Source organism: Somniosus microcephalus, chromosome 22, assembly GCF_052327205.1.
Source record: "Somniosus microcephalus isolate GS21.2 chromosome 22, FLI_Smic_1.0, whole genome shotgun sequence".
Classification (NCBI taxonomy): domain Eukaryota; kingdom Metazoa; phylum Chordata; class Chondrichthyes; order Squaliformes; family Somniosidae; genus Somniosus; species Somniosus microcephalus.
This window is the reverse complement of record NC_141008.1, coordinates 18,334,307-18,361,006: the sequence shown is the minus strand read 5'-3', so window position 1 is coordinate 18,361,006 and position 26,700 is coordinate 18,334,307. Positions and strand designations below refer to the sequence as shown.

The 26,700-nt window shown below is 44.4% G+C and overlaps 1 protein-coding gene across 1 annotated transcript in view; it reads right to left on the bottom strand.

Moving 5' to 3' along the window:
- ap2b1 (adaptor related protein complex 2 subunit beta 1) overlaps positions 1 to 26,700 on the bottom strand; it is a 253,409-nt gene that overhangs the window by 171,946 nt on the left and 54,763 nt on the right. Inside the window, exons 9-14 of the mRNA XM_085964236.1 lie at positions 18,908 to 19,003; positions 16,739 to 16,854; positions 14,699 to 14,864; positions 14,062 to 14,160; positions 7,859 to 8,118; positions 527 to 725 (exon numbers count right to left, since the gene is read on the bottom strand). Of these exons, the coding sequence (XP_085820362.1) occupies positions 527 to 725; positions 7,859 to 8,118; positions 14,062 to 14,160; positions 14,699 to 14,864; positions 16,739 to 16,854; positions 18,908 to 19,003 (936 nt within the window). The remainder of the gene's footprint in view (positions 1 to 526; positions 726 to 7,858; positions 8,119 to 14,061; positions 14,161 to 14,698; positions 14,865 to 16,738; positions 16,855 to 18,907; positions 19,004 to 26,700) is intronic.

The window sequence follows — 26,700 nt, the reverse complement described above, 5'->3', positions numbered from 1 at the left end:
TCAGTGCTTTTTATTTCCTGGTTTGCTGTCTGTGAAAATTCTTCAATGTGATTGGCTGCTTAGACAGCCTGTTGACATCACTGCTGCTCTGCGCCAGGGATTCCCTTTTGACAGCACTACAATCAATTTAACGTCGAGAAAGCTTAAGTTTTCACCACAGAGATCGAGAGATCTTTGTGGGCGGCTTTCTTTGAGGTCAGCGGCAATCGCCATCACTGACCGCAAATTCTGGGCCCACGTATTTCTCACCCGCACTTCCTTTGTCTCAACCTCTCGCACATATGTTAAACAACTATTAAAGATCCTAATTTAAAACTGCATTTGTGCAAATCTAATTGTTGCTCATTTTGCATTTTTGGATGATAATACTTCAAGGGCTCATTCACTTAACTGCCTGCCCACACTAGAAATTGCCACCTACAGCTCCTTTGTGAAATAAGTCTTCCAGAAGTCAAATATTGATCACAAGCTTATGTTCCCCCAAATTTATTTTACATAGAAAAATTCTGCATCAAAAACAACATACCAGACTGTCCAATCCACCTCCCAAAAGGTCCACAGCTCCCATCTGCATTGAAGACATCTGTGGCACATTGACAGAGGGACCCAGGTCAAGGTTCAGGAGGTCACCCAGAAGGTCACCTTGGGATGGAATAACTTGAGGCTGCTGTTCTAAAGTCAAGTTTGCCGTAGTGGTTGGCCCAACTGGACTATCGGGCTCAATTCTAAAGAAAAGAGAAAGATAGCATTAAAACATTACCTAGTCTCACACAAACACATGAAACGATTTCAAACTAGGAGAATTAGGAGACTCTTGGGAAATGACTGACATTATGTACAGGTTACATCAGATCTGTCACTGATTTCTGTATCATATGCTAACAGTACATGTACACACATTACTTGGACAGAAGATGTATTCCATTCAAACAGATATCGGAGGTACAGTCCCTCCAACAATTGCAGCTTGTCCTGTCCTTAAGATGTTGCAGATCTATGGATGGTGCATATAACTTAAGAGTTTTTAGTGAACATGTATACGAGCTAACATTGAGACACATACAGATCAGTGATAGCAGCACAAGTGGAGAGTGAATTGTCAGTATTTACCCAATTATAATGGACCAATGTTATAAACAAAGGCAGCAAGATTCTCAAAGTCACTCATCAGCTTTCTGGTCGCATTTTACAGTGCAACTTGTGATTCCATGCCATGGCAGTATGCTGTTTTGCCGTCCCAGCCATTAAATGGTTTGAAAATTGAAACTTCCATGGATGCTCAGCAACTACGTTTCTGGACAATAGTTCAAGGCTCTTCACTCAAGTTCCTGCCAATCACAGCACTGCACCTCACCACTGAGGAGAGGTTGGTAATAACAAGGACACAAACCACTCATCTCCAGTCAAGAGCTCAGCTGTGAAAACTTTAAATTACTAAAAATTCAATGAAACAGCTATTGTAGACTTTTAGTTCTGATCCCTATATGGCGGAGACATGCAAGGATAGGGTGTCTGGAGGGCTCCACGGCAGTACACAATACTTTTTGGACTGGAAATATTATCTGTTTACAATATTCAATTGGCTCCTAGTACTAAGCATCTCAATCTTTCCTGAATTTTATTGGAAGTTAAATACGCCCTTAGAGATTAAAACAGCAGCAATGTCATTTTTTTTTGTTAATTCAGATTATTGTACTGTTCCACAATACAAACTTGACAACTTGTTTCGTTCTTCATTACAGTGCAGAGAAACAGAAGGTATTAATTAAGGGACAAGGGCAAACATACCCCACTGGTGACTGCAGACACTCCATTCCCTCAACACTACTACATCAACTTATTTTCTGGGGGTTGGGGTGGGGTGGTGAGGGAGATCAACAAAAAGCTAGTCAAAGGGAAGAGTGATTGGAGAACAGAAGGGTGCTATAGAAGGTACACTAAGGCTCAGTTCTTCGACTCATACAGCATGAACGGAGGCCATTTGGCCCATCGTGCCTATGCCGACAGTGCCCATCCATTTGTGGTTGAAAGTGGAAATACAGACAAATTCCAACCATTGCAAATTGCGTCTATGATGGAGACAAAAATTTTAAAATGACCTCTAATGATGTTATGTTCTTTTGGGTTGGGTAAGGTGAGGTCAGAGAAGTGCTGGCTTACTTGACTTGTATAAATTCTACTGTAAATAATGTTACTGCTCACAGCTCAACACTCACTGCCACTACTTTGCTTAAATTGAGAAAACAAACAGGAGAGCCAATCCCCATAACGCATAGGAACAGGATTAGGCCATTTAGCCCCTCGAGCCTCTTCCGCCATTCAATGAGATCATGGCTGATCTGGGACCTAACTCCATATACCCGCCTTTGGCCCATATCTCTTAATACCACTGGTTAACAAAAATCTATTGATCTCAGATTTAAAATTAACAATTGATCTAGCCTCAATTGCCGGTTACGGAAGAGAGTTCCAAATTTCTACCACCTTTTGTGTGTAGAAGTGTTTCCTAATTTCACTCCTGAAAGGTCTAATTTTTAGACTATGCCCCCAATCAGCAGAAATAGTTTCTCTTTATCTACCCTATATCTGTTGTTCCCCTTAATATCTTGAAAACTTCGATCAAATTACCCCTTAACCTTCTAAATTCTAGGGAATACAACCCTAGTTTGTGTAATCTCTCCTCGTAATTTAACCCTTGGAGATCAGGTATCATTCTGGTAAACCTACGCTGCACTCCCTCCAAGGCCAATATATCCTTCCTAAGGTGTGGTGCCCAGAACTGCTCACAGTGCTCCAGGTGTGGTCTAACCAGGGCTTTGTATCGCTGCAGCATAACTTCTACCCCCTTGTATTCTAGTCCTCTAGATATAAAGGCTAGCATTCTATTAGCCTTTTTGATTATTTTCGGTACCTGTTCATGACATTTTAATGATCTATGTACGTGGACCCCAAAGTCTCTTTGGACATCCACTGTTTCTAGCCTTTCACCATTTAGAAAGTTTCCTGTTCTATCCTTTTCATGTCCAAAGTGGATGACCTCACATTTGAAATCCATTTGCCACAGTTTTGCCCATTTATCAATATCCCTTTGTAATTTTATGCTTTCATCTACATTGCCTACAATGCCACCTATCTTTGTGTCATCAGCAAATTTGGACATGTGACTTTCTATGCCATCATCTAAGTCGTTAATAAATAACTGCCACTATTTTGTTTGCTTAAATTGAGAAAACAAACAGGAGAGCCAACACAGATCCCTGCGGGACACCACTAGTCACATCCTGCCAATTAAAGTACCTGCCGATTAGAGTACCTGCCCATTATCCCTACTCTCTGTCTCCTGTTGCTCAGCCAATTTCCTAACTAGGTCAATAATTTTCCTTCAATTCCATGGGCTTAGTTAACAGTCTATTATACGGGACTTTACCAAATGTCTTCTGGAAGTCCATATAAATAACATCCATAGACATTCCCCTGTCCACTACTTTAGTCACCTCTTCAAAAAATTCAATCAGGTTTGTCAGGCATGACCTACCTTTCACAAATCCATGCGCACTCTCTCTGATCAACTGAAAATTTGCGAGGTGTTCAGTCACCCTATCCTTAATTATAGACTCTAGCAATTTCCCGACAACAGTGGTGAGGCTAACTGGTCTATAATTCCCTGGTTTTCCTCTCTCACCATTCTTAAATAGCAGTGACATGCGCAATTTTCCAATCTAAAGGGAAGGTTCCTGAATCAAGAGAACGTTGGAAGATTATAGTTCGGGCATCTGCAATGTGCTCACCTACTTCCTTTAAAACCCTGGGGTGGAAACTCTCTGGTCCTGGGGATTTATCACTTTTTAGTGCCATTATCCTTTTTCATTACTGCTATTTTGCTCACGTTAATTTTATTGAGTCCCTGTCCATGATTCAATAATAGTTTCCTTGGAATTTCCGGCATGCTATCCTCTTCCTCTACTGTAAATACTGAGACCAACAAGGCTGAACAGAGAAAAAGAGGCAAGGTAAATAGGGAAATAACAATCAAGGGACACCAAGCTTACGTTTTAAAACATTGAAAGATAAGGATTTTCACAGGATGGAGGTCCTGGGTGAGAATGAATTTGAATAGAAGACTGTACAATGAGTGAATATATCAACATACTACAGTATCTAGGAAGGAGTTCTAGGGTGGCACATTTGAAGCTGAGGAAGACCGAGAGAGGAAGTTCAGAGGAGCATGGATATAATAGTATTGATGACCTAGAGGTGAGACAGGTTGTCACAGCAGATGGAGACGAGAGGTGATAGCACGACTGCCAATCATAAATGTTCCCATCCAGAGAGGTGTTGGGACCAGCTTTGGGAGTAATATTCGAGCAGTGTGTGAATGCCTTCTTTACAGAACGTCGAGTGTGGTTCTGGGTAAGGTCATCTTTGGCCAAGGAAGAAACTGTGCTTCTTGAGGCAGCTTTAATAACAGAGATGGTGAGACCAAAAAATATTGATACATGAAGGACTTTGGATGGAATCTTCAAAGTATCAGAGGTGGCAGCTGCTGCTTCAATTTGAGAGAGATGTGAAGAAACTATCTTTGAAGCATTGATGCAAGTTTAAAAAAAAATGTATGATAGAAGGACCTGGAGGTGAAGGTGCAGAATCAGTCATTACAGTGCAAGAGCACTGGAGATTGTACACACTGAGGGTGTGTGATTTGAAGGAAATTAATGAGGGGAATCATCAGCCAGACAGCAGTCAGAGTATGAGAGATAATGCTGCATTGTTTTAACATTGAAACATGGAAGGATATAAAGTCATTCAGTCCACTTCATACACAGGCTAAGTACAACTTGCTCTATCGCAGGCTTTACCCCACACACTTAATCTTGTAAGGGAACGTCTGCATAAAGTTATCAAGCAAAACTCTAGCAAATTTATCCGTCCTCACTTTGCTACTATTCAAACGTAACCTGATTCTCTGCACAGGTGACCTTTATTCCCCCCTACACTCCACAGGACAGGAACCATCAGACTACATGAAGTGCTTGGTTACTGGAGTCTATGCATATGCCTCTCACCCGACTCGGTTGTCAACATGTGGTTGATAGTTTTCCATGTGGTTTCTAAATGAGTTAATAAATATCAATCCACTATAAAAATAAAAATCCTCCAACATTTAGAGTTCACCACACTGGATAATATAAGGTCTTTCCGCTTGTCCCGAAATATGCGCAATATCAAATTGAGGAATTCCCTCCAGCTTCAACACAACTTTGCTACTTTTCTGGACATTAACTCCATACAATGAACTCCTAGCCTGTACCTTACAAGAGCTCAGAAGCCAGCTCAGTTATAAACATGCATGAAAATGAAATCTATAAGTGAACAGCCCTTACACATTAATAACTTTGCTCAGTCCGTGCTGGTCTCGCAATGGTACTGTACTTCAGCACATCAAATGGAAAGCAGTTAGCTTCAAACTGCTTGCACGGTCAAAAGCCAAGACATTTTAAAAATCTTTGTGGCAGAAGATGTGAGTGTTTCTTGACTTGGAGCATGCCATCAGGGCACTTACCAAGTGGAAGCTATGCATTTACCCATATGGGGGCAAGAAGTGATTAAAAAATTGGATAGCGAATAATCCTAGGGGACACTAAAAGCCAAATAGTGACATCTGCCAAGTGTTGGGAGGGAGACCCCAGCCCAAACTTTTGTTCAACAACTTACATTTATAGCCTTTAAAGTAGTAAAAGATCCCACGGCATTTTACAGGAACGTTAACAAACTTTGACGCCAAGCCACATAAGGAGATATGGTCAAATACTTGGTCAAAGAGGTAGGTTTTAAGGAGCATCTTAAAGGAGGAGAGAGGGGTAGAGCTTGCGAGGGAATTCCAGACCTTAGGGCCTACACAGCTAAAGGCACGGTTGCCAATGGTGTAACGATCAAAATAAGAGATGTACAAGAGGCCAGAATTGGAGGCTGTTTGGTGCAAGAGGAATAAGGATCCCTATATTACTTTTAACCAAGAATTTTATTCGTATATGGAATGTGGGCGTCGATGGCAAGGCCAGCATTTATTGCCCATCCCGAATTGCCCTTGAGAAGGTGGTGGTGAGCCGCCGCCTTGAATCGCTGCAGTCCGTGTGGTGAAGGTACTCCCACAGTGCTGTTAGGGAGGGAGTTCCAGGATTTTGACCCAGCGACAATGAAGGAATGGCGATATGCTTCTAAGTCAGGATAGTGTGTGACTTGGAGGGGAGCTTGGAGACGGTGGTGTTCACATGCGCCTGCTGTCCTTGTCCTTCTAGTTGGAAGAGGTCGCGGGTTTGGGAGGTGCTGCCGAAGAAGCCTTGGCTTGACTTGTGTAGACATACTGCTACAAAAAATATTAGCAACACACTTGGAACTGTATCAATAGACGTGCAAGTACTATTTTTGCAAACTAGGTGAAGCCTTCCACTGTGGGATGTGAGATTGGATGAGCATTTGAGAGTTTCACTCTACCTTTGGGGCAGGGGGAAAGCAGTGAGGTACTTGCAGAATGTTAACTTGGGAAATGAAATATGTTCTGCTAAAGCCCATATTGAAGCAGATTGTACATGGTGTGTGGGAGAAACGGTTTTATTGGACAAAACAATATTTCTGAATTCCATAATCTATATTTTGAAACCGAGGCAGATCCGATCTCAAGGATTAAACAAAATTCATTTTCCCTACGCGGCAAAAATGTGAACATAATCCTAGCGCTTAGACTGCTGAAAAATCAGGGAAAACGCATATATGGCAGGTTTTTTTATATAAGCTTGAACCATGACTGAACTCCAAATAGGTATAGGAAATTTTTTGACTTTGAGCAAAATTATGAGGTTCTGTCTACTGGAAAACAGATTTCAGTCAAAAGCAGTTAATGCAGTTTTGACCAGTTCATTTGAAAAGGAGCAAAATAAATTTCTCATTATGAAGGAGACTGAACATTAATGATCAAGCGTAATTAGAGACTTTTGGAGCACAGTGTTACCAACTTTGTTGAGAACCATGGATCAATAATGTAGATTGTGTGGTTGAAGCGATACCAATCATGGATCAATAGTGTAGATTGTGTGGTTGAAGCAATGCCAATCATGGATCAATACTGTAGATTGTGTGGTTGAAGCAATGCCAATCATGGATCAATAATGTAGATTGTGTGGTTGAAGCGATACCAATCATGGATCAATACTGTAGATTGTGTGGTTGAAGCGATACCAATCATGGATCAATAATGTAGATTGTGTGGTTGAAGCAATACCAATCATGGATCAATAATGTAGATTGTGTGGTTGAAGCAATACTAATCATGGATCAATATTGTAGATTGTGTGGTTAGGTTGATACCCGAGAATGTTCATCTGACTGCATTTGTGCTCAGGAAGAATTTCTCCTTGGGAGTTCTACTTATGATTATTCACCTCCCTCAAATGATTAAATTAATTGGCTAGAGCCCTTGACCATTGGTCACCATTTTTGCATGTGAATGAGTACAGGATGGCCAGTAACACAGTTAGCTCTTTTTTAGTTATCAGAAGAAACACTATTTCTCATCAGACTACCAATGAGAGAGGCCTTTTGCTTTGGGGCTTGTAGTTTTTGATGAACTTTGGCCAAGAGTGCCAAGCATTGTAACATCGCGGATCAAAATGCTAACGTGCATTCCAGGGTAAATTAGTGCTACCCAGTATGAAATCATACCCGTCTTGTGTAGATGAAGTGGGTCATGAGGTATCGGATATTAGAGAGCTCTGTATATTAAGATATTAAGCCTGTAATTTTCCACTGAACAGAAATTGTCCGACCAAATCTACTTTATAGCTTTGCTCTCGTTGGTACTAACCCTCCAAGTTGCATTGGCAGGTGCTTGCGATGGATCCCGTGGCTGCCCTCTACAAACGCATTTGGAGGTTTGTGGTAAACAGATGCCAATGACCCAATGTGACAGATGAGCTCGTCCAGCAGTGTTGGTTCAATCAGGTCAGTCTCCTCAGAGATCAGCGGTTTTTCAGACAGAACCACCTCTTTTGCAGCCACAGGGTCCGTGGACAGCAGGCGCCAATAAATGTAGCCACGGTCACGGAGATCAGGATTATCAGAATCCTAGAAACAAAACAGAACCCTAAATATTAGTAAATTTACAACCTTTGTCACATAGCATAATAGTGCAGGTTACTCCGAGCCCAATGTTTGGAACCTGTCAGTAAATAAATCATTACATGTCTCTGCAGCACAACAATGTACTGATTGTAAACACCGAAAAAAATCTGTGATGGTCATAGAATATTCTCTCCCATTGAAGCAGAGTTTTAAAAAGACTTGGTATATCACCACCTATAAGATGCAGACTCTCACATTCTCGGAGGGCTGCTGGTATTTCACACTGAGGCACCCAGCACCTTGAAACATCTTAGCATGAAAGAAGTCTTGGCACGTCAAGCTGCTCAGATTACAGAATGAGCAGCATATACAATATCTACGAGACTACGACTAGTATATATGCAGTATAGGACCACAGAATAACCTGTACCTTACATTGTGCAAGTAAAGTTCCATGGAGTGAGAACAGCCTTACTGAAATAGCATCTGACTACGTAGATGCCTCAACCTCACAGAAGTGCCTTGGTGAATTGTTGTGTGTGTGTGTTTTATGTGCAAGTTTGAAAAAGACAGTAAACAAACAAGAAATCTGGCATTAAGCAACAGGCAGCTGTGGCCATTAATAGATGAATGCAGCAACTGGCAATAAGTTCAGACATTTGTTATGAGCAGCTAGGCAATACAAAGTTCAGGGTCTTGGACAAATTGCACAGTGGATTGAATAAACCTCACTGAATTGGATACAGCTTCATTTAGAGCCATTGTCTGTTTCTTTACCTATCCTATTACTATCTTGTCTCACCTTGAATATCTCTTAATGTCTCTTCTTTCATCCCCTCCCCCCTTTCCTAGCCCCCAAACAGCCTTTTGTTTCATTTCCTGTCTTTTCTCTCAGTTCTGTAGAAGGGTTTTGACACGAAACGTTAACTCTATTTCTCTCTCCACGGATGTTGCCTGGCCTGCTGAGTTTTTCCCAGCATTTTCTGTTGTTATTTTGGATACAGGGAAGATCAGAGATAGAAGGGGCAAACTCACAACTTCACTGCTTAAACCCACAGGATGTGGGTTGTATTTTTGCTTGAACAACTTTCATACACCTTCACTACTGTATTTGTAAATAAGATCTTACTCCCCTAGAAACACAATTCCAATAAAATCCTGTGAACACAGGGAATATGCAGAATGTCAAGTCAGGGGCTGAAAGAGAGAAAGATCAACATTTCAGGTCTCAACTGAACGCTAACCTTCTGTGTACTTCCAGCACTTTTATGTTGGATTCTCAGTATTTCGTTTTCTTTTCATCGCCAGTAAAATCCTACATTACTGTTCGCACTGACTCCATAATATGTCTGCAAATAAGCCACTCAGTAATATGGACATCACACACCAAATGCTTTCCTTGTAAAAGCTCTACAGGCCCATGAACTCACTACATTTATTTATTCACATCAGTGTGCGCCAGATAGAAGACGCACAAAGGGAAAAGGGGAAGACGCAGCTACACAAGCAGGAGAAATGTACTGGATAATCGGTTACCCATTTTGTATTCTCTGTGCATCAGCCTTCCCCATCACCTTGGAGTTAACAGCATGAAATCAACAGATAAGCAGCATTTGAGAAAAAGATAGTCAGTAGTTTACACACCATCATAAATTATTTCAGTATCCTTCATTCACCTCAACTCAAAACATCCATTTCATGTCATTCAACAAAAGAGAGCTAATATATTATGCAATCCATTTTGGTGCACTTGACTCAGCTCAGTTTTATTTTTATTGAGAAACCCAAGTGAACGGCCAAAGGCTATATTACAGGTCATCACCAAAGTTGGAGAGCGAAAAAAGGAGATAAATCTAGTAGTGGTTGGGTGATGCCAAGATTGGGTTTTAAGAGCCTGTACACTACAGGGAGAATGAAAGATCAGGGAGGTAAGGATTGGACGAAAGAGTTAAGCAGAACTCTCCAATATAGCAGGACACAGTGTATAACACGACTGCTCCGAGGAGTTCAGTACTTCTTCCTCGGTTATAGTGTTTGGACAGCTCTAAATGGAGTGAGTTTAATACTTAGTTTCACCATAATGCTGAAACTATTTGTTAAACTGCATCATTTCCAGTGTGTGCTTTGCCAATTTCATTACAGGTTGTTAATTTCCAGTCCCATTTTGTGCACTTCAAAGATTTTCTTCTGTAGCAGTGTTCAATTCATTCCAAATCTAATGGCTCTCAAAGGGCTCTTCATACTCAAGTACAAGAGTTTTAGCGTTTCTCTTCCCGACGTGGAGGCAGGGCCTTTTGACAGTGTACGATTCCACAGCCAGGCACCTCACTCAAATGGTCTTTTGAGTGCAAGCCTAGACACAGCATCGGCAAGTTAATCGGCCATGAGCAGCATCACAGCCGAATCCGATCCTGCCTTCCCAGACGACGGAACTGGATTTGGAACCCTCCTAATTTGCAATCCTTACCACAGCAGCGTTTACCTGCTAAGCAATTGGGGAGTTACCGACTATATCGCTTTACTGGGGACCCTATCTTATTGATCAACTGAGGGAGGTCATTTGAAGCTGAAGCTAACCAAGACCTCTTGCACAGCAGTCACTGCCCAGCTTGAAGTATGAAGCCGAGGAATAAGCTGGGTACACTTTTGGCAGGAGAGGGGTTGAGCAAAAAACAATTAATACATTTTAGAATTAAATCAATGCACTGAGTGCCATTTCAGGCAGCTGCATATCATACAGATTTCCACAAGTTAGGCGGACCACACGTGAATTCTGCCAGCTCCACATGTGGAGATATTTAGTAATTCCACTGTCGGACCCCACACATTTGATTGATAACATTTTTTATTAGTTTATGGGATCAGGGCGTCGCTGGCAATGCCAGCATTTGTTGCCCATCCCTAGTTGCCCTTGAGAAGGTGGTGGTGAGCCGCCTTCTTGAACCGATGCAGTCCGTGTGGTGAAGGTACTCCCATAGTGCTGTTAATGAGGGAGTTCCAGGATTTTGACCCAGCGACGATGAAGGAACGGCGATATATTTCCAAGTCAGGATGGTGTGTGACTTGGAGGAAACTTGGAGGTGGTGGTGTTCCCATGCGCCTGCTGCCCTTGTCCTTCTAGGTGGAATAGGTCGCGGGTTTGGGAGGTGCTGCAGTGCATCTTGTAGATGGTACACACTGCAGCCACGGTACGCCGGTGGTGGAGGGAGTGAATGTTTAAGGTGGTGGATGGGGTGCCAATCAAGCGGGCTGCTTTGTCCTGGATGGTGTCGAGCTTCTTGAGTGTTGTTGCAACTGCACTTATCCAGGCAAGTGGAGAGTATTCCATCACACTCCTTACTTGTGCCTTGTAGATGGTGGAAAGGCTTTGGGGAGTCAGGAGGTGAGACACTCGCCGCAGAATACCTAGCTTCTGAACTGCTCTTGTTGCCACAGTATTTATGTGGCTGGTCCAGTTAAGCTTCTGGTTAATGGTGACCCCCCCCAGGATGTTGATAGTGTGGGATTCGGTGATGGTAATGCCATTGAATGTCAAGGGGAGGTGGTTAGACTCTCACTTGTTGGAGATAGTCATTGCCTGGCACTTCTGTGGCGCAAATGTTACCTGCCACTTATCAGCCCAAGCCTGAACGTCGTCCAGGTCTTGTTGCATGCGGGCATGGACTGCTTCATTATCTGTGGAGTTGCAAATGGCGCTGAAAACTGTGCAGTCATCAGCGAACATCCCCATTTCTGACCTTATGTTGGAGGGAAGGTCATTGATGAAGTAGCTGAAGATGGTTGGTCCTAGGGCACTGCCCTGAGGATTTGATTTTTAGTGAGAATATATATATATTAAATGTTTATAAGTCCAGTTAAAATTAGAAATGGAATAACTTATTTCTACTGGTATTTCCCCACACAAAAATGGTACTTAGATATGCAACAAATCACCTGGGTGGTTGCTGATTTGTCGCTCACCAGATCCAGCGTGATATCAGTGGAGTACCAATGCCTAGGGAGCATGCTGAAGCTGTCCTGGTCAGACTGTACTTGGAGCACCTCATACAGTTCTGGTCCCTGCAATACGAATGTAGCACCCAGCTACAAGGCTGACCCCCCCAGTGTCAGAGGGGGCTAAGGTAAAACTACTCGATAAACTAGCACCTCTCAGCTTGGAAAAGAGGTATCTCAGCAGAAAACCTTACGGAAGTATATAAATACTTAACAGGACAGAGAAAGTTTTTACCAAACAATACTTTTAAATACGTCAGGCAGTAAGGCAAACGGGCACAGGTTCCACATTGCAGACAGAATTTAGGACAAACGTCAGGAAATTGTCTTCATACAAGAGCTCGACCAGGTTACTAAATAGGGTGGTTGAGGCCAGAACACTGAATTCATTTAAGGAACAGCTGGACACTAATTTGAAGACAATACAGTTGGTATTTAAGGGTTGAAAGTTTTGGGTCTGCCGTTGGTAAGCAGTCCTGGTCACTCTCATAAGCAGTCCGAGCATCTTGTGTTCAGGCCCAATATCCAATTATACAATAGCACAACCCAGGGATGTAACAATACATCTTTATGATCTGAGCTGGATATCGTGCCCTCACATGCATTTCTCCAATTCTTCAATAGGGAGACTGAGGAACACTAGCAGTCAAAGCTCACCTGAACCAGCAACAGTGAAAGCGAATCACACTTCCTTCACTCACTCTCACTTCTCTCCTCACAAAATGAAAAACACGCACCTGTCCTTTCAAAAACTGACCGACTTGTTTTTGGCATTACCTTTCTTTCGAATTCCAAAAACTCACTTCCTGCATTTTAGCTTCCAGCTCTGGGGCCCAGACCTACACCTTGCAGCCTATTGTCAAAAACCTGCCCAAGTGTCTCTTTTCTCCTATCTTCTCTGAGCAAATGCAGGAAGTGAAAGGGCAGGGCTTCCGTCCTTCCCCATTCAGGGAATCGTCAGTAGCCCTGTCGAGCAAGCTTCCTCCTCTCCCAAGATTATATTCTCGGCAGACTCTTCATTCTGGGATCACTTGAATAGAAACATCCTGAATTTTTTTTTTTTTATTCATTGATGGGATGTGGGCGTCGCTGGCTGGCTAGGCCTGCATTTAGTGCCCATCCCTAATTGCCCTTGAGAAGATGGTGGTGAGCCGCTGCAGTCCATATGGTGTAGGTACACCCACAATGCTGTTAGGAAGGGAGTTCTAGGATTTTGGCCCAGCGACAGTGAAGGAACGGCGATACAGGTCCAAGTCAGGATGGTGTGTGGCTTGGAGGGGAACTTGTAGGTGGTGATGTTCCCATGCGTCTGCTGCCCTTGTCCTTCTAAGTGGTAGAGGTCGCGGGTTTGGAAGGTGCTGTTGAAGGAGCTTTGGCGAGTTGCTGCAGTGCATCTTGTAGATGGTACACACTGCAGCCACAGTGCGCCGGTGGTGGAGGGAGTGAATGTTGAAGGTGGTGGATGGAGTGGGCTGCTTTATCCTGAATGGTGTCGAGCTTCTTGAGTGTTGTTGGAGCTGCACTCATCCAGGCAAGTGGAGAGTATTCCATCACACTCCTGACTTGTGCCTTGTAGATGGTGGGAAGGCTTTGGGGAGTCAGGAGGAATGTCTAAACCACCTTTTATCATCTAAAACACTCTGGTTCAGACTCTTCATCTGACTCCTAATCTTCATCTCCCAGCTTTGCTGTGAATTTAACCCCTTGAAAGATAGATTTAACTTAAACAGTAGCATTTTTTAACACAAATTATATCAAGATCCTCCCATTGTGATAGTTAAAACTCAAAATGTGATGAGATCAAATGGACCGAAGAATTTCTTCATCCCACCCCAGTTTGTGACCTTTAAAATCTGGCAGCATCTGGCAAAAATCTCCTAAGCACAATGTTCCCTTTAGTACAAACTCAGAGACTTTCTCAGCAAACTCTGAGCGCCGCACTGGCTTTCCTACCTGTGTTGCCAGACTGAGGACCTGCTGGACCAGCTCCTGAGTGTCTGTCGGCTTCTTTAAAAACAATTTCACAATTGCCGTAAGCAGGGTCAGTTGCACCTGTCAGGGGGGAAAAAAAAAACACAAAAATGACTAATCTCCCAACTTCTTCCATCGATCAGCGGCAAATCATCTTTGCTTGATAGGTATGTGGATTGAGGCAAAGAAATTATTGCGGTGTATTACAACGAAAGGTCCATGCATTCCTCAGCCTTCACTATGTTAACTCTCTCCAACCTTGAAACCTTACATTACACAACCATGATATTCATTTCTAATTTCAATGGCTCGCAGTCCCCAGTATCAAATCTTCAATAATATTAATTAATTCAGCCCATTTTGTTTTAATCCACTCCTATCATCAGGTCTCCCCATGCCACCTCTCCTCCTGTCCGTCCCCCCCCACACCAAAAGCTGCATGGCTAAGGCAGGAGCAGGTAACCCTAACTAGTAAATAGGAGGTGCAAATTTAAGAAAAGTCGTTCATCCATATTCCTTCCCAGGAGTTCCCCTTTCTTCAGTGATCTCCAACTCAGGAAGGTTGTAATGAATCATGGGTGGGTAATTCTCCTTCACTACACTGTAAGTGTCACCTTACCTGGGTACTCTCATCATGGAAGCCGTCGAGGAAGCTTTCTAGCAGTTCGTCAGCATTGTCGATTCTCTCTGCGTATTCACCCACAATCCAGATCATGGCTGCCCGTGCATCCGGCTCATCAAGTGAATCCAAGTTCTCACACAAGGTTGCAATGATGCTCTCATACCTGGCAAATCAAAGTCGCACGATTATTAGTCCAAATTTGTTAACCAATTTTAACCAAAATATTGGCGATTTTAGTTAAGTAAGTTTATTTGTTTGGTGTTTAACATTATATTGCCATTCTTTCTTAGCCTCTTTTTGGCACAGGAGGGCCCTTTTCATTTGGAGGACGTGTGTTTTAATTCGTTTGATGCGGACCGTTCTGAATCTCTGTAGGATTGGTGGCTACTCCGCTTTTGGCGTGATTAATTCTATACAGATCATTTTTGATCGTGTGTATGTGGCAATTTTATTAAAATTTGTCATAAAAATTTAACTTAAGAAAACGTACCCGATTACTTCAAATAAATTAAAACTGCACTATAAAGAATATTAATGAAGAATGTAATTAAAATAAGGTTGCTAATAAAATAAGATTAAAAAGGTGGATTTTCCTCTGCCCTGCTCCCAAGTAGCACCCAAAAAAACAGGTGCAACACAGAGGGAAAGTGGGGCGCTAAACCGCACCCCCATTTTTCTCCTGACCAGCACTTTCCTGGGGGCTGCACCTGACTTTGGCCGAGGAGTGCGCAGAAATGTAAATTACATATAAATGAACGTCAGATAGCTCTGCACACAAATTTCCTTTAGAAGACCCGATTGCAGATTAGAGGCGAACAGTCCCCGTGTAAACCTGATGCTACTGCTTCCTGAACTGCCGTTTGGGTGCTATTGTCTTGAGCATAAACTGATATTGCCAAGAAAGGCTTTTATTTTTGAACTTTTGAATAAAAATGGATTTTTCTGCCTCGGTACTTGTTGCAGATTTGTGTTAGTCTTTTACACTTAGCGATGGAGGCAGTGTTCCGTGTTATGCCACCCTCCCCTCTTTTACAATATGGCTCATTTGGCGCGGAAGGGGAGCAACGACCATAAGCCTCCTTAAACCACTAATAAATATTTCCCTAGCACAGAAGAATACCTCTTGCTCCTAGCTACTACTCCATCCCACCAGCAACCCCAACCCATCATCATTTTTCATAACCACACTTGCTTTCCCTGTTCTTCCATCTACAGGAAAAAAAAAAATTATCCGGCACGGACGGGACCGGCGTGGTGCCGGTTCATCAAAAATTCCGGATAACCGAACGCTATAGTAAAAGATACGGAGAGCTGACAGCTCCGTATAAAGCAACAAACCCTGTTGCTTAGCAACAAGTTCAGAACAATGGCCACAAGTTGCAAGCGTCTCTGTAGCTTAGCAACAGCTGCAGCCACACCCTTGCACAGCAACAGATGGAGGAATGCAAGTCAATATGAAGTAAAACCTACTCCTGAATTTTGCCGGTTAACCGAGATTTCCGGTTATTTAGGTGCCGGTAAATCGAAAGTTTCCTGTACTGTGCTTGGCATCAGTGCTACCCTTTGACCAACTCCTCCAAGGCAGACTGCAGGGGTGCCTGGACATCTGCTTAGGGCTTTGCTGCCATCCTAGCCATGACACGGCAGCACAAACTCATTCACAGGGGATGGCACTTTTAAATAAATATAAAGTCTTGCAAATCACAGCTTCTAGCAGGCATAAGTGGATTTCAGAACTTATTAGTCACCTGTCAATTTCTAAGTCCTCTCATTGGGCTTCCTTTTGACTTGCCCCTTTAAGTCAAAACAGCACCTGGCGTTATTAAGGCACAGGTAGTGCCCAGACTTCCCCTTGGCTCCACCAAGAGCGTGCCCAGTGCGAGACTGTGATATACAAATCAGGAACACTGGGCGCTGAAGTTGTGCTCCCAGCACAGAGCACCGCCAGTAAGCTGCCACCACATTGCTCATGGACAGTGCCAGGAGAAGAATATCCACCCTGTATTCTATTATTCACCCCCACCCCTCCCCACTTACTTGTTGGGATATTTGCGGAAGATATCCCTTATGACCACAATAGCCTCCTGGACGACATAGTTCACTTTGGTCTGGATGAGATCGAGCAGCGTGCTGACACAGCGTTCGGCAGATTGCTAGGACAAGGGCAGATCGCTTATTAGAACTGGTTGCCAAACAATGACTGGATTTGTGCCTTAAAAAAACAGGTGGGTTTGGAGTGTGTGGGGCAATTAAGTGTTAAAAATGGCATTCCCACCTGATCCCACCTCCAACCCGCCCACTTCCGGTTTTGCCGGGGGTGGGTGCGGGATAGGCAGCCAACTCGCTCCCAGGGGCCATTGCCTCAATTTAAATATTGTAATGAGGCTGGAAGACTCTATTTTCCCCTCCATTTTATGTTTAACTGCATGTGGACTGGTTTCACACAATTCGTTAAACAGGTACAGGGACTGCTGGATCCAGGAGGTAAGTGGCTTTATACCTACCTCCTGGATGCAGGGTCATGACCATACCCATCCCCCGCGATCAGAGATCCCCCACAAGGCCTCCGATCACATTCCCAGGCCTCCCCCATGCCCCCACCAACAATGATGCGCTCTCTCTTCCCCCCTCCCCACCCGCCCTCCCCCTCCCGACACTCCCTCCCCCTCCCCCTCCTGAACCCCGACCCCTGCTGATACTCTCTCCCCCTCCCGATCCCTGCCGATACACTCTCTCTTCTTCCCCCACCCCCCCCCCCGATTCCCAACCCCTGCTGATGCTCTCTCCCCCTCCCAATCCCCAACCCATGGCGATGCTCTCTCCCCCTCCTGATCCACCCCCTCCTGATCCCCAACCCATGGCGATGCTCTTTCCCCCTCCCGATCCCGAACCCCTGCCGATGCTCTCTTCCCCTTTCCCGATCCCTCCCCCGGATCAGCCCCTCGCTTCAGAGGCCTACCCACCCGCAACCAGCCAGCCTCTCAAGCTGGCTGCTGGCAAGAAGCCAAGGCCTGACATTCAAATCAGGCCCCATCATTAAAGTTGGCAGGGCCTGCAGGAAGCCCGGCCTCCCGCCCCAATCTGCCTACCTGGGGAAAATTCCAATAAATCCAAACAGCTAAATTAGACAGGGTGGCCCTTAGCATTTAGTGAGGCGCCAAACAAATAAAATTTAAAAACTGCAGGCTTAGAGAAAGGTAAGGAAAACAATTTTTTATATAAATCAGCATTCCTCTTCATCATCCTCCAACAGATCTGCGAGCACTGTCAAATTTTCAGTCACACTTAATGTACATGCAAAAGAATGCCAGGCAAAGACAGCGTAGGGGCTGGCTGTGATGGCCTCCGTGGTCCAACAGCCTGTTGACACTCAGAAAAATGGCAGCTCGGGTGAGGCGTTGGGGGCCCACTGGCACCTGCACCCCAGCATCAGTTGTCACCTTTAGGAAAGGAGCGAGGAACAAAGGAATTTCACAAAAGCTAAAAAATCATCCTCCAATTGTGCCGATCAACACTCGAACCACTAGTGAACATTTGCTGATCAAAAGATCACGGTGCCGGGTCTCAGCTCCCGAGTTTAATGGGCGCTTTTGGTTAAGGCTGCTCAACACTGGAAAGTTCATCTGAATCACATTGCTTCATGCAGAGTTGCAAAATCATGTCTCAGTAATTAAATATTGCCATCAGCTCTCAGCATTTAAATGAGAAACCACAGCACTTTATTAAAAGGGCACCACTAAGCCAAATTGCTTGAACATTCTCCCCCCGCCCCCCATCCAAGCTTTGTTCTCTTTTTTTGTAGAAATGTAAACAGCGAATTGTTAAATCTGGAAATATCTACAGCATGTCAAAAGTGACCAATCATTCATCAGCAAGAAGTTTGCAGGCGCTCCACCTTTCCTTTGATCAGTTACAGATTGTATAGTTTTCAAGGTTAAAGAGGCCAGTCCATTGGCAGCAAGGATCAAAGCTCTGATTATTCACCATCAAAACAATGTCAGGTGTGTAATTCGTTGTCAACGATTGTGAGGCCTGTGGTTTGCAGGATTTTTTTTCCCCAATGCTTGTGATTCACAGAGAAAATTTAAACACAACTTTGACCCGTTTAAGATTCCTACCTGAACTACAAAGATTAAAAAATTTGCAAAGGTCATCAGACTTGCGAGCGGATCGCGGTAGCAGTTTTTTTGAATACACTGCGCTTACCTCAACTTTGATGGCACAGCGGCCAATGGCACGGACCGCTTTCCGCACAAAGTCGACATCAACCTCGGTGGCGTATTCCTTCAGCTCTGCCAGGACCTGAGGAAAACAAGAACCTTCTTAAAACGGACAGCTTAAAGGGCACTGCCAACATTTTTCAAATGGAACTGCAGCCAAACGTTAACACTTGACATTGCTCTCTCTTCACAGACTCTGCTGGACCTGCTGAGAGTTTCCAGCATTTTCTGCTTTCATACCACTTAATGATCCTGTTTCCTGTGAAGAGCGGCTAATTTACAGCCAATATTATTTCCTTGTGGATCGCTGCTGCAAATTTTGCGCTAATTTCCAGTACAAGTTTGATAAATATTAAAAGCAATTAAGAATTTATTCACTTGTTGATAATTTGATGCACCAATAACTACGATGCAGGACATTTTTACTTTTCTATTCAAAGCTTTTCAGTTTTTGAAGGCAAAATAGAAAAATAATTTCTATCCCAGCTCCAATCTTCCTTGCTTATCCATGGACTGGACCATGCGTTGTGAATCAACAAGATAATAAACTAGCCTGCCCCTGTAAATTATCACTCAATTACAACCAGCTCCCCGGCCCTCAGTTTAACTATTTACCTTCCGAGTCGATTCTGTATAAACTGGGAAAAGGGCAAGCCAATGTTATTAGAGTGAGTAGCTCCCAGTTGAGGAGCACAGGTACAATCAGCTGAAATGCTGTAATTTCTATGATCGCCTAGGCAGTAAGAACACATTGGAGGCAACCCTATAATGTGGTGGAAGTGCTGTCAGAGGCACCAAAACCCTCCGTGCCTCTGGAGGCACAGTGCTATTGGCATCATTGGGAGAGTCACTTTGTAGTAACGGCTTGCGTGTAAATCTTGAAAGAAACAAACTTGTATTTATATTGCACCTTGCATGTCCTCAGGATGTTCCAAAGCGTTTACCGCTGATTAATTCCTTTTGGACTGCAGTCACTGTTGTTATGTAGGCAAAAGTGTCAACCAATTTGCACACAGCAAAGTCCCCTAGACAGCAATGAGATAATGGCCAAAGCATTTGTTTGGCATTGGTTGAGGGAAGACTGTTGGCCAAGACACCAGGAGAACTCCCCTGCGCTTCTTCCAATAATGCCACAGGATTTTTTATGTCTGCCTGTTCTCAGTTTAGCACATCATCCAATAATCCAACACTCCTTCAGTATGCACTGAAATGTCAGTCTAGATTCTCAATAGGTAGGAGGCTCAAATGTGCTTTACCTCCACCAGCTGTTTTCAGGACCCATGAAAAATAGACTCCACTTTCTCCATGTTAAAAAAGCACTAGTGGTGCCTCTGGCCTGTCGTTAACAGCACTCATCAATAGTGTTCAGGGCAGGCCGACTGCACTCCTGGCTGCATTTACTGTGCAACCAATGTGGAAACCCCATTTATTCAGTGAGCGAGGGTTTTTTTTTTTTTTCCAAAACTGGTAAAAGTCTATATATGTCAGCATCTGGCAGAACAAATATGTTTAAAGAACATACTAAGGAGGTTCAGTTAAGAGAGTGTAATCGTGAGTCACTGATATTTTTGAGAAACGGTGAAGGTGAGTGAAATGATCCTTTGGTCAGCCACAGCCCGAATGCTAAAGCTATTTCACTCCCATCATAGTAAACCATCAGTTATGAACTTGTTTCTGTAATAAGCACCTTCAACACTAAAGAACAAACTTGCATTTATTTAGTGCCATTCATGTCCTCAGGACGTCCCAAAGCACTTCATTACCAATGAGTTACTTTTGAACTGCAATCACTGGTGAGATGTCGGTAAACACAACAGCCAATTTACACACAGCAAGATTCTACAAAGAGCAAAGGAGATAATTGACCAGTCAAACTGTTGTGGTGGTGTAGGTTGAGGAACAAATGTTGGACAGGAAACGAGATTTCGATTGGGACCTTTTGCAAGTTATAATGTCGAGTCCCAACTTGAAATGTTAACCTACTTTGTGCCTTCAATCGCTCACTGACCTGCTGTGCCATTCCCAGCATTTTCGGTTTCCATTTCCGATTCTGTACATTTGCAGGTTTTCTTTCTATCACAGTTAGAGCACTAATTTCTGCATGTAAAAAACTGGCCCCAACAGTCAGCCATATATGTCCGCTCATGCTTATACCGGTTAACGTTAATCTCAGACACCCGAGCAAGGTGCTGCAGCTTGCTGGTGCTTCAGCGCACTGCACTGTGCAATGCAAGCCCCACAACTGTCCACACGTTGGCTTTTTGGATGCAACTATATTGTCTGGAGCCAGAAAGCAAAGTACCTCAGATTGGGTTAGCGGAAGTTCAAATTGACAGGGGCTTGTGAGTACAAGTCGTACAAGTCAGTGCCCGCTGGAAGGAGCACTTCGAAGATCTCCTTAACCACGTCCTCAACTCCATCCCACAGCATGCTACCCGCCACCATCTCAGCACAACCCTAGCCCGGCATGAAGTTAAAAAGGCCATCCGACAACGGAAAAACAACAAGGCCTCAGGAGCAGATGGAATCCCTGCCGAGGCACTAAAGCATGGCGGAGAAGCACTACTGGCGCGAATTCATGATCTCATTTCTCTTATCTGGAAGGAGGAGAGTATGCCAGGGAATCTCAGAGATGCTGTAATTGTGACTATCTTCAAGAAAGGTGACAAGTCTGATTGCAGTAATTACAGAGGAGTTTCCCCTGCTGTCTGCCACAGGGAAAGTCATCGCAAGAATCCTCCTCAATCGTCTTCTCCCAGTGGCCGAAGAGCTCCTCCCAGTGTCGCAATGCGGATTCCGCCCACTAAAGGGCACAATGGACATGGTCTTCACCGCACGTCAATTACAAGAGAAATGCAGGGAACAGCACCAACCGCTGTACATGGCCTTCTTTGATCTCACAAAGGCCTTCGGCACTGTCAACCATGAGGGATTATGGAGTGTCCTCCTCAAATTCGGCTGCCCTCAAAAGTCTGTCACCATCCTCCACCTGCTACATGACGACATGCATGCCGTGATCCTGACCAATGGTTCCACCACAGACCCAATTCACGTACGAACCGGGATCAAGCAAGGCTGTGTCATCGCATCAATGCTCTTCTCAATCTTCCTTGCTGCAATGCTCCATCTCACCCTCAGTAAGCTCCCCACTGGAGTGGAGCTAATTTACAGAACAAACGGGAAACTGTTCAGCCTCCGTCGCCTCCAGTCCAGATCCAAGGTCGTCCCATCCTCTGTCGTCGAATTACAGTATGCAGACGATGCTTGCGTCTGCGCTCACTCGAAGGTCGAACTCCAAACCATCGTCAACACCTTCACCGAAGCGTATGAGCATGGGCCTTACACTAAACATCTGTAAGACAAAGGTCCTCTACCAACCTGCCCCTGCCACACAGTACTGCCCCCCCGATTATCAAAATCCACGACAAGGCCTTGGACAACGTGGACCACTTTCCATACCTCGGGAGCCTACGGTCAACAAGGGCAGACGTTGACGACGAAGTCTAACACCGCCTTCAGTGTGCCAGTGCAGCCTTCGGTCGCCTGAGGAAGAGTGTGTTTGAAAACCAGGACCTCAAACCCGGCACTAAGCTCATGGTCTACAGAGCAGCAGTGATACCCGCCCTGCTGTATGCCTCAGAGACATGGACCATGTACAGCAGGCACCTCAAAGCACTGGAGAGGTACCACCAACGCTGCCTCCGCAAGATCCTGCAAATCCACTGGCAGGATAGGCGCACCAACGTCAGTGTTCTTGCTCAGGCCAACATCCCCAGCATCGAAGCTTTGACCACGCTCGATCAGCTCCGATGGACGGGTCACATTGTCCGCGTGCCCGATACAAGACTCCCAAAACAAGCGCTCTACTCTGAACTCCGACACGGCAAGCAAGCCCCAGGTGGACAGAGGAAACGCTTCAAGGACACCCTCAAAGCCTCCTTGAAAAAGTGTAACATCCCCACCGACACCTGGGAATCCCTGGCCCAAGACCGCACAAAGTGGAGGAGAAGCATCCGGAAAGGCGCCGAACACCTCAAGTCTCTTCGCCGGGAGCAAGCGGAAGCCAAGCGCAGGCCGCGCACGTCAACCCAAGCACCCCACCCACCCGCCCCTTCAACCACTGTCTGCCCCCCCTGTGGCAGAGACTGTAGGTCCCGCATTGGACTCATCAGTCACCTGAGAACTCATTTTTAATGTGGCAGCAAGTCATCCTCGGTTCCGAGGGACTGCCTAAGAAGATGATCCATCTACCTTCTCAGGCAAGAATGGGGAATGGAGGATAGAAAATCATCACACACACACACTCTCTCTCTCTCTCTCTCTCTTTGGGTACAATCAGAAACAAAGGCCTCTAAGAAAGGATGTGAATTAAACTCTGCATACTTTATTGACATTTCCATTTTTCACTGTAACAGAGATGCGTTTGTTCTCCCTGTTACCAAGTCATCGGTAAACAAGGCACATTCTTAATAATCTTGTCTATCCCGTGCAGACTAAAAACAACTTTCCAATTGCAGATCAAAGCAGAGGAATTTATCCCTTCCAGTTGATCCAATTAAGCTTCCATTTAAAACAAAATCCAGATTCATATAACACGCATTTCCAAACATTTCAACAGTCTCAAGATAAAAGATTAGTTGAAATTCAAGGCTGCATGCTACAAAATAATTATTCAGTCACCTTAGACTGCACTTAAAGGTGTTGTGCATCATCATACCGGAGAAAAATGACTTTCTGGACAATTGCACCTCAGGAAGGATACACTGGAGGGGGCGCAGCGCAGATTCAGTAGAATGATACCGGGGCTGAAAGGGTTAAATTACGAGGACAGGTTGCATTGACTAGGCTTGTATTCCCACCGAGTGTGGAAGATTACAGGGTGATCTAATGGAGGCGTTTAAGATAGTAAAGGAGTTGATAGGGTAGATAGATAGAGAGAGAGAAACTATTTCCTCTGGTGCGAGAGTCCAGAACAAGGGGGGCAATAACCTTACACTGAGCCAGGCTGCTCAGGGGTGATGTCAGGAAGCACTTCTTCACACAAAGGGTAGCAGAAATCGAGAACTCTCTCCGCTAGGTCAGTTGAAAATGATAGATTTTTGTCAGGCGAGGGTATTAAAGGTTACGGGATGAAGACGATTTAATAAAGTTAAGATACAGATCAGCCCTGATCTAAATGAATGGCTCGAAGGGTTGAATGGCCTGGTCCTGTTCCTATGTTTCCAAATTGCAGAGACGAATGCCGGTTAGAGTCCTAGTACGTTCAGTTCCCACGATGAGCTACGCTGAAGACAGGAGTGAAGTGAAGGGAAGGCTGTGCAGCACAAGGAAAGCTAGAAAGAAAGAAATCTGCCCGGGCAGTCTCTAGCCCCTTCTGCATGCAAGCCATACATTTTCCTTCTCGGTTGCGGAAGTGGGGCCAGGCACACAAAGAAAAGGAAGTACAGTACTGGGCAGCTAAATGAGTAAGAACACAATCCTTTCTTCGACAGGATTCCATTTCAAATCTAGCTGAGGTCAAAGTCTGATCTGACACACAAGGGCACTAAGTATGGCAACTTCAATCCAGTTCTTAGTCCACAGTGCAAGCTACTCATAACTTACTGAAACCAGAGCTCGACTCATTCACCATTCCCCTGGAGGATCTGTCCTTGGCTCCCTCCTCTTTCTCATCTGCATGCTGCCCTTTAGTGATACTATCTGAAGACATGGGGTCAGTTTCCATAGGTAGGCAAAGGGGAGTTTTGAATGAGTTTAGTGGCAAGTGTGTGATATAAAATAACTTTCAGGTAAATTTATGCTCTATTTTTCCAAAAGTATCTGACATATTTAAATTATTAAGGTTCATAAATGAAATTGTTCTGGGGCCTCCTTGGAGTACTCTTAATCATAATTTTTTTTAAACCCTAATTTTGTTGACAGCTTTTTAAAAATTGAACTCTATCCTGTACCTCGTGGTTTAAGGACTTCCAAGAAAAAATACGACAAAAGCAGCGTGAATGGCAAGAGAGTAGAATTCTATTATGCACAATAGGTTTGGGCAGACCATAAACAATTAGCTATCAAAAGCTGTATCAAAGAAAGCAAAGTTAGGAGAAATGACCAAACCTTGGCTGAGAAGGTGGGGATGGGGGGCAGAGAAGCAGAAGGCTAATGGAATGGACGCAGTTCTGGAGAGTCGAGCCGAGATGACCGAAGGTTCAGCCACCGAAGGTGCAGCATCGAGATGGGGGAGGGGGAAATGTGAAGCTAGTCAAAGCAAGGAGCTAGAAAGGCATAAAAGGTGGGAGGAGGTTTCAAAGGTGGGGTAGGGTGAAGCCATGGAGGGATTTGTAAATAAGGATGAGGAATTTAAATTGGAGAGCCAATGTAAGTCAGTGAGGCAAGGGGTGACGGGTCAACAGGGCCTACTCTGTGGGACAGAATGCTTTGGACGATTTGGCATTTATTAAGGGTGGAGGTCCAGAGGCTAAGGATAGATCCTTGGGCAGTGACCATGGTGGGACTGAAGGAGAATCCATCGCTGGCAATGTACCGGTTATATTGGGGCAGATAGGAATGGAGCTACACAAGGGCAGTTCCATAGATGGGGCCTGTGGGGGAAGAGGCAGTGGAAGAGGATGAAGGGTCAAACTCAACAGAGAGATTGCACGATGCAGTTATTTAGGACATCATCAGTAACTCTGATCATGGCAGTCTCTGTGTGGTGGTATTGGAGCTGGAAGGTGATGCCAAATTCAAGGGCCTGACACAAGTAGTGAAGGCTAGATTGTGCATTAGTTGGAAAGGGTAGAAAGTTAAGAATGGGCTTTTCAAGCAGAGAGGGATGATCGTGGTTTGAAAGGAAAATGGGCAAGAAAGATAGTTGACTTTGGAAAGGGTGGGGGAGGAGATGGAAGAGACAGGGAATTAGGGTGAGTGAGGGCCTAGAGGGTATTCTAGGAGGAATGGGTTGATGGTAGCTGAGGCAGTCGGACAGATGTTCTCACACTTGCACACAAAACTAATAGTTACAGAATTCCAATGTTATAAAGATGTGGTTATAACAGTAGATTTTAGTATATGTGGATCAAGAACACACACCAGGAACCCACTGGATACAATAGTTACCCAGTGGCTGGGCATGGCTCACTAATGCACCATATAAAGCTACGGTGGTGTTAACTATTGGATAATTAAATGCACATGTGTCTCTGACATTATGATGTTTCATTCCTGATTATAAAGATAAATAATAAACTTTTATTCTGATACAAGGTTTAAAATATCAGCAAACCTAAGTGAGGTTGGTTTCCCCAATGGCTAGTATGGTTAGCGAGGAAGTGACTGAGCTATGCAGACCGAGAAGATATCAAACTCAACCCTGTGCCTGGGGAAACCTAGCTGATCGGCGCTGTACTAGGGGTGCGAGCACTGCAATTACCCTCAATACCGCTCGGTTCAAGAGGAAGGGCAGAGGTCAGGGTTCCTGCTTCAGAGTGCCAACCAGTGCCCCCTGTTGGAAAGTGGGGGTGAGTGCAGACGGCAGATGAAAATAGGTCAAGTCAGCTCTGAGGGCTGAGAAATCTGGAGATAGTCACCATTTCAACTTGTCGGCCGCCTCTTTAGTGTTCACTTTTCCCATCTAATAAATTTCCACCTTGTGGTTTCAACTGCATGGGTGAAACTAAAGCATTGACGGGTTAAGTAGAACAATAACACTATGCTGATTCTGTAAAAGGCTTGCCTGCGTATCTATTAACATATAAAAAGTATTGTATATATAGCACACATTTCCTA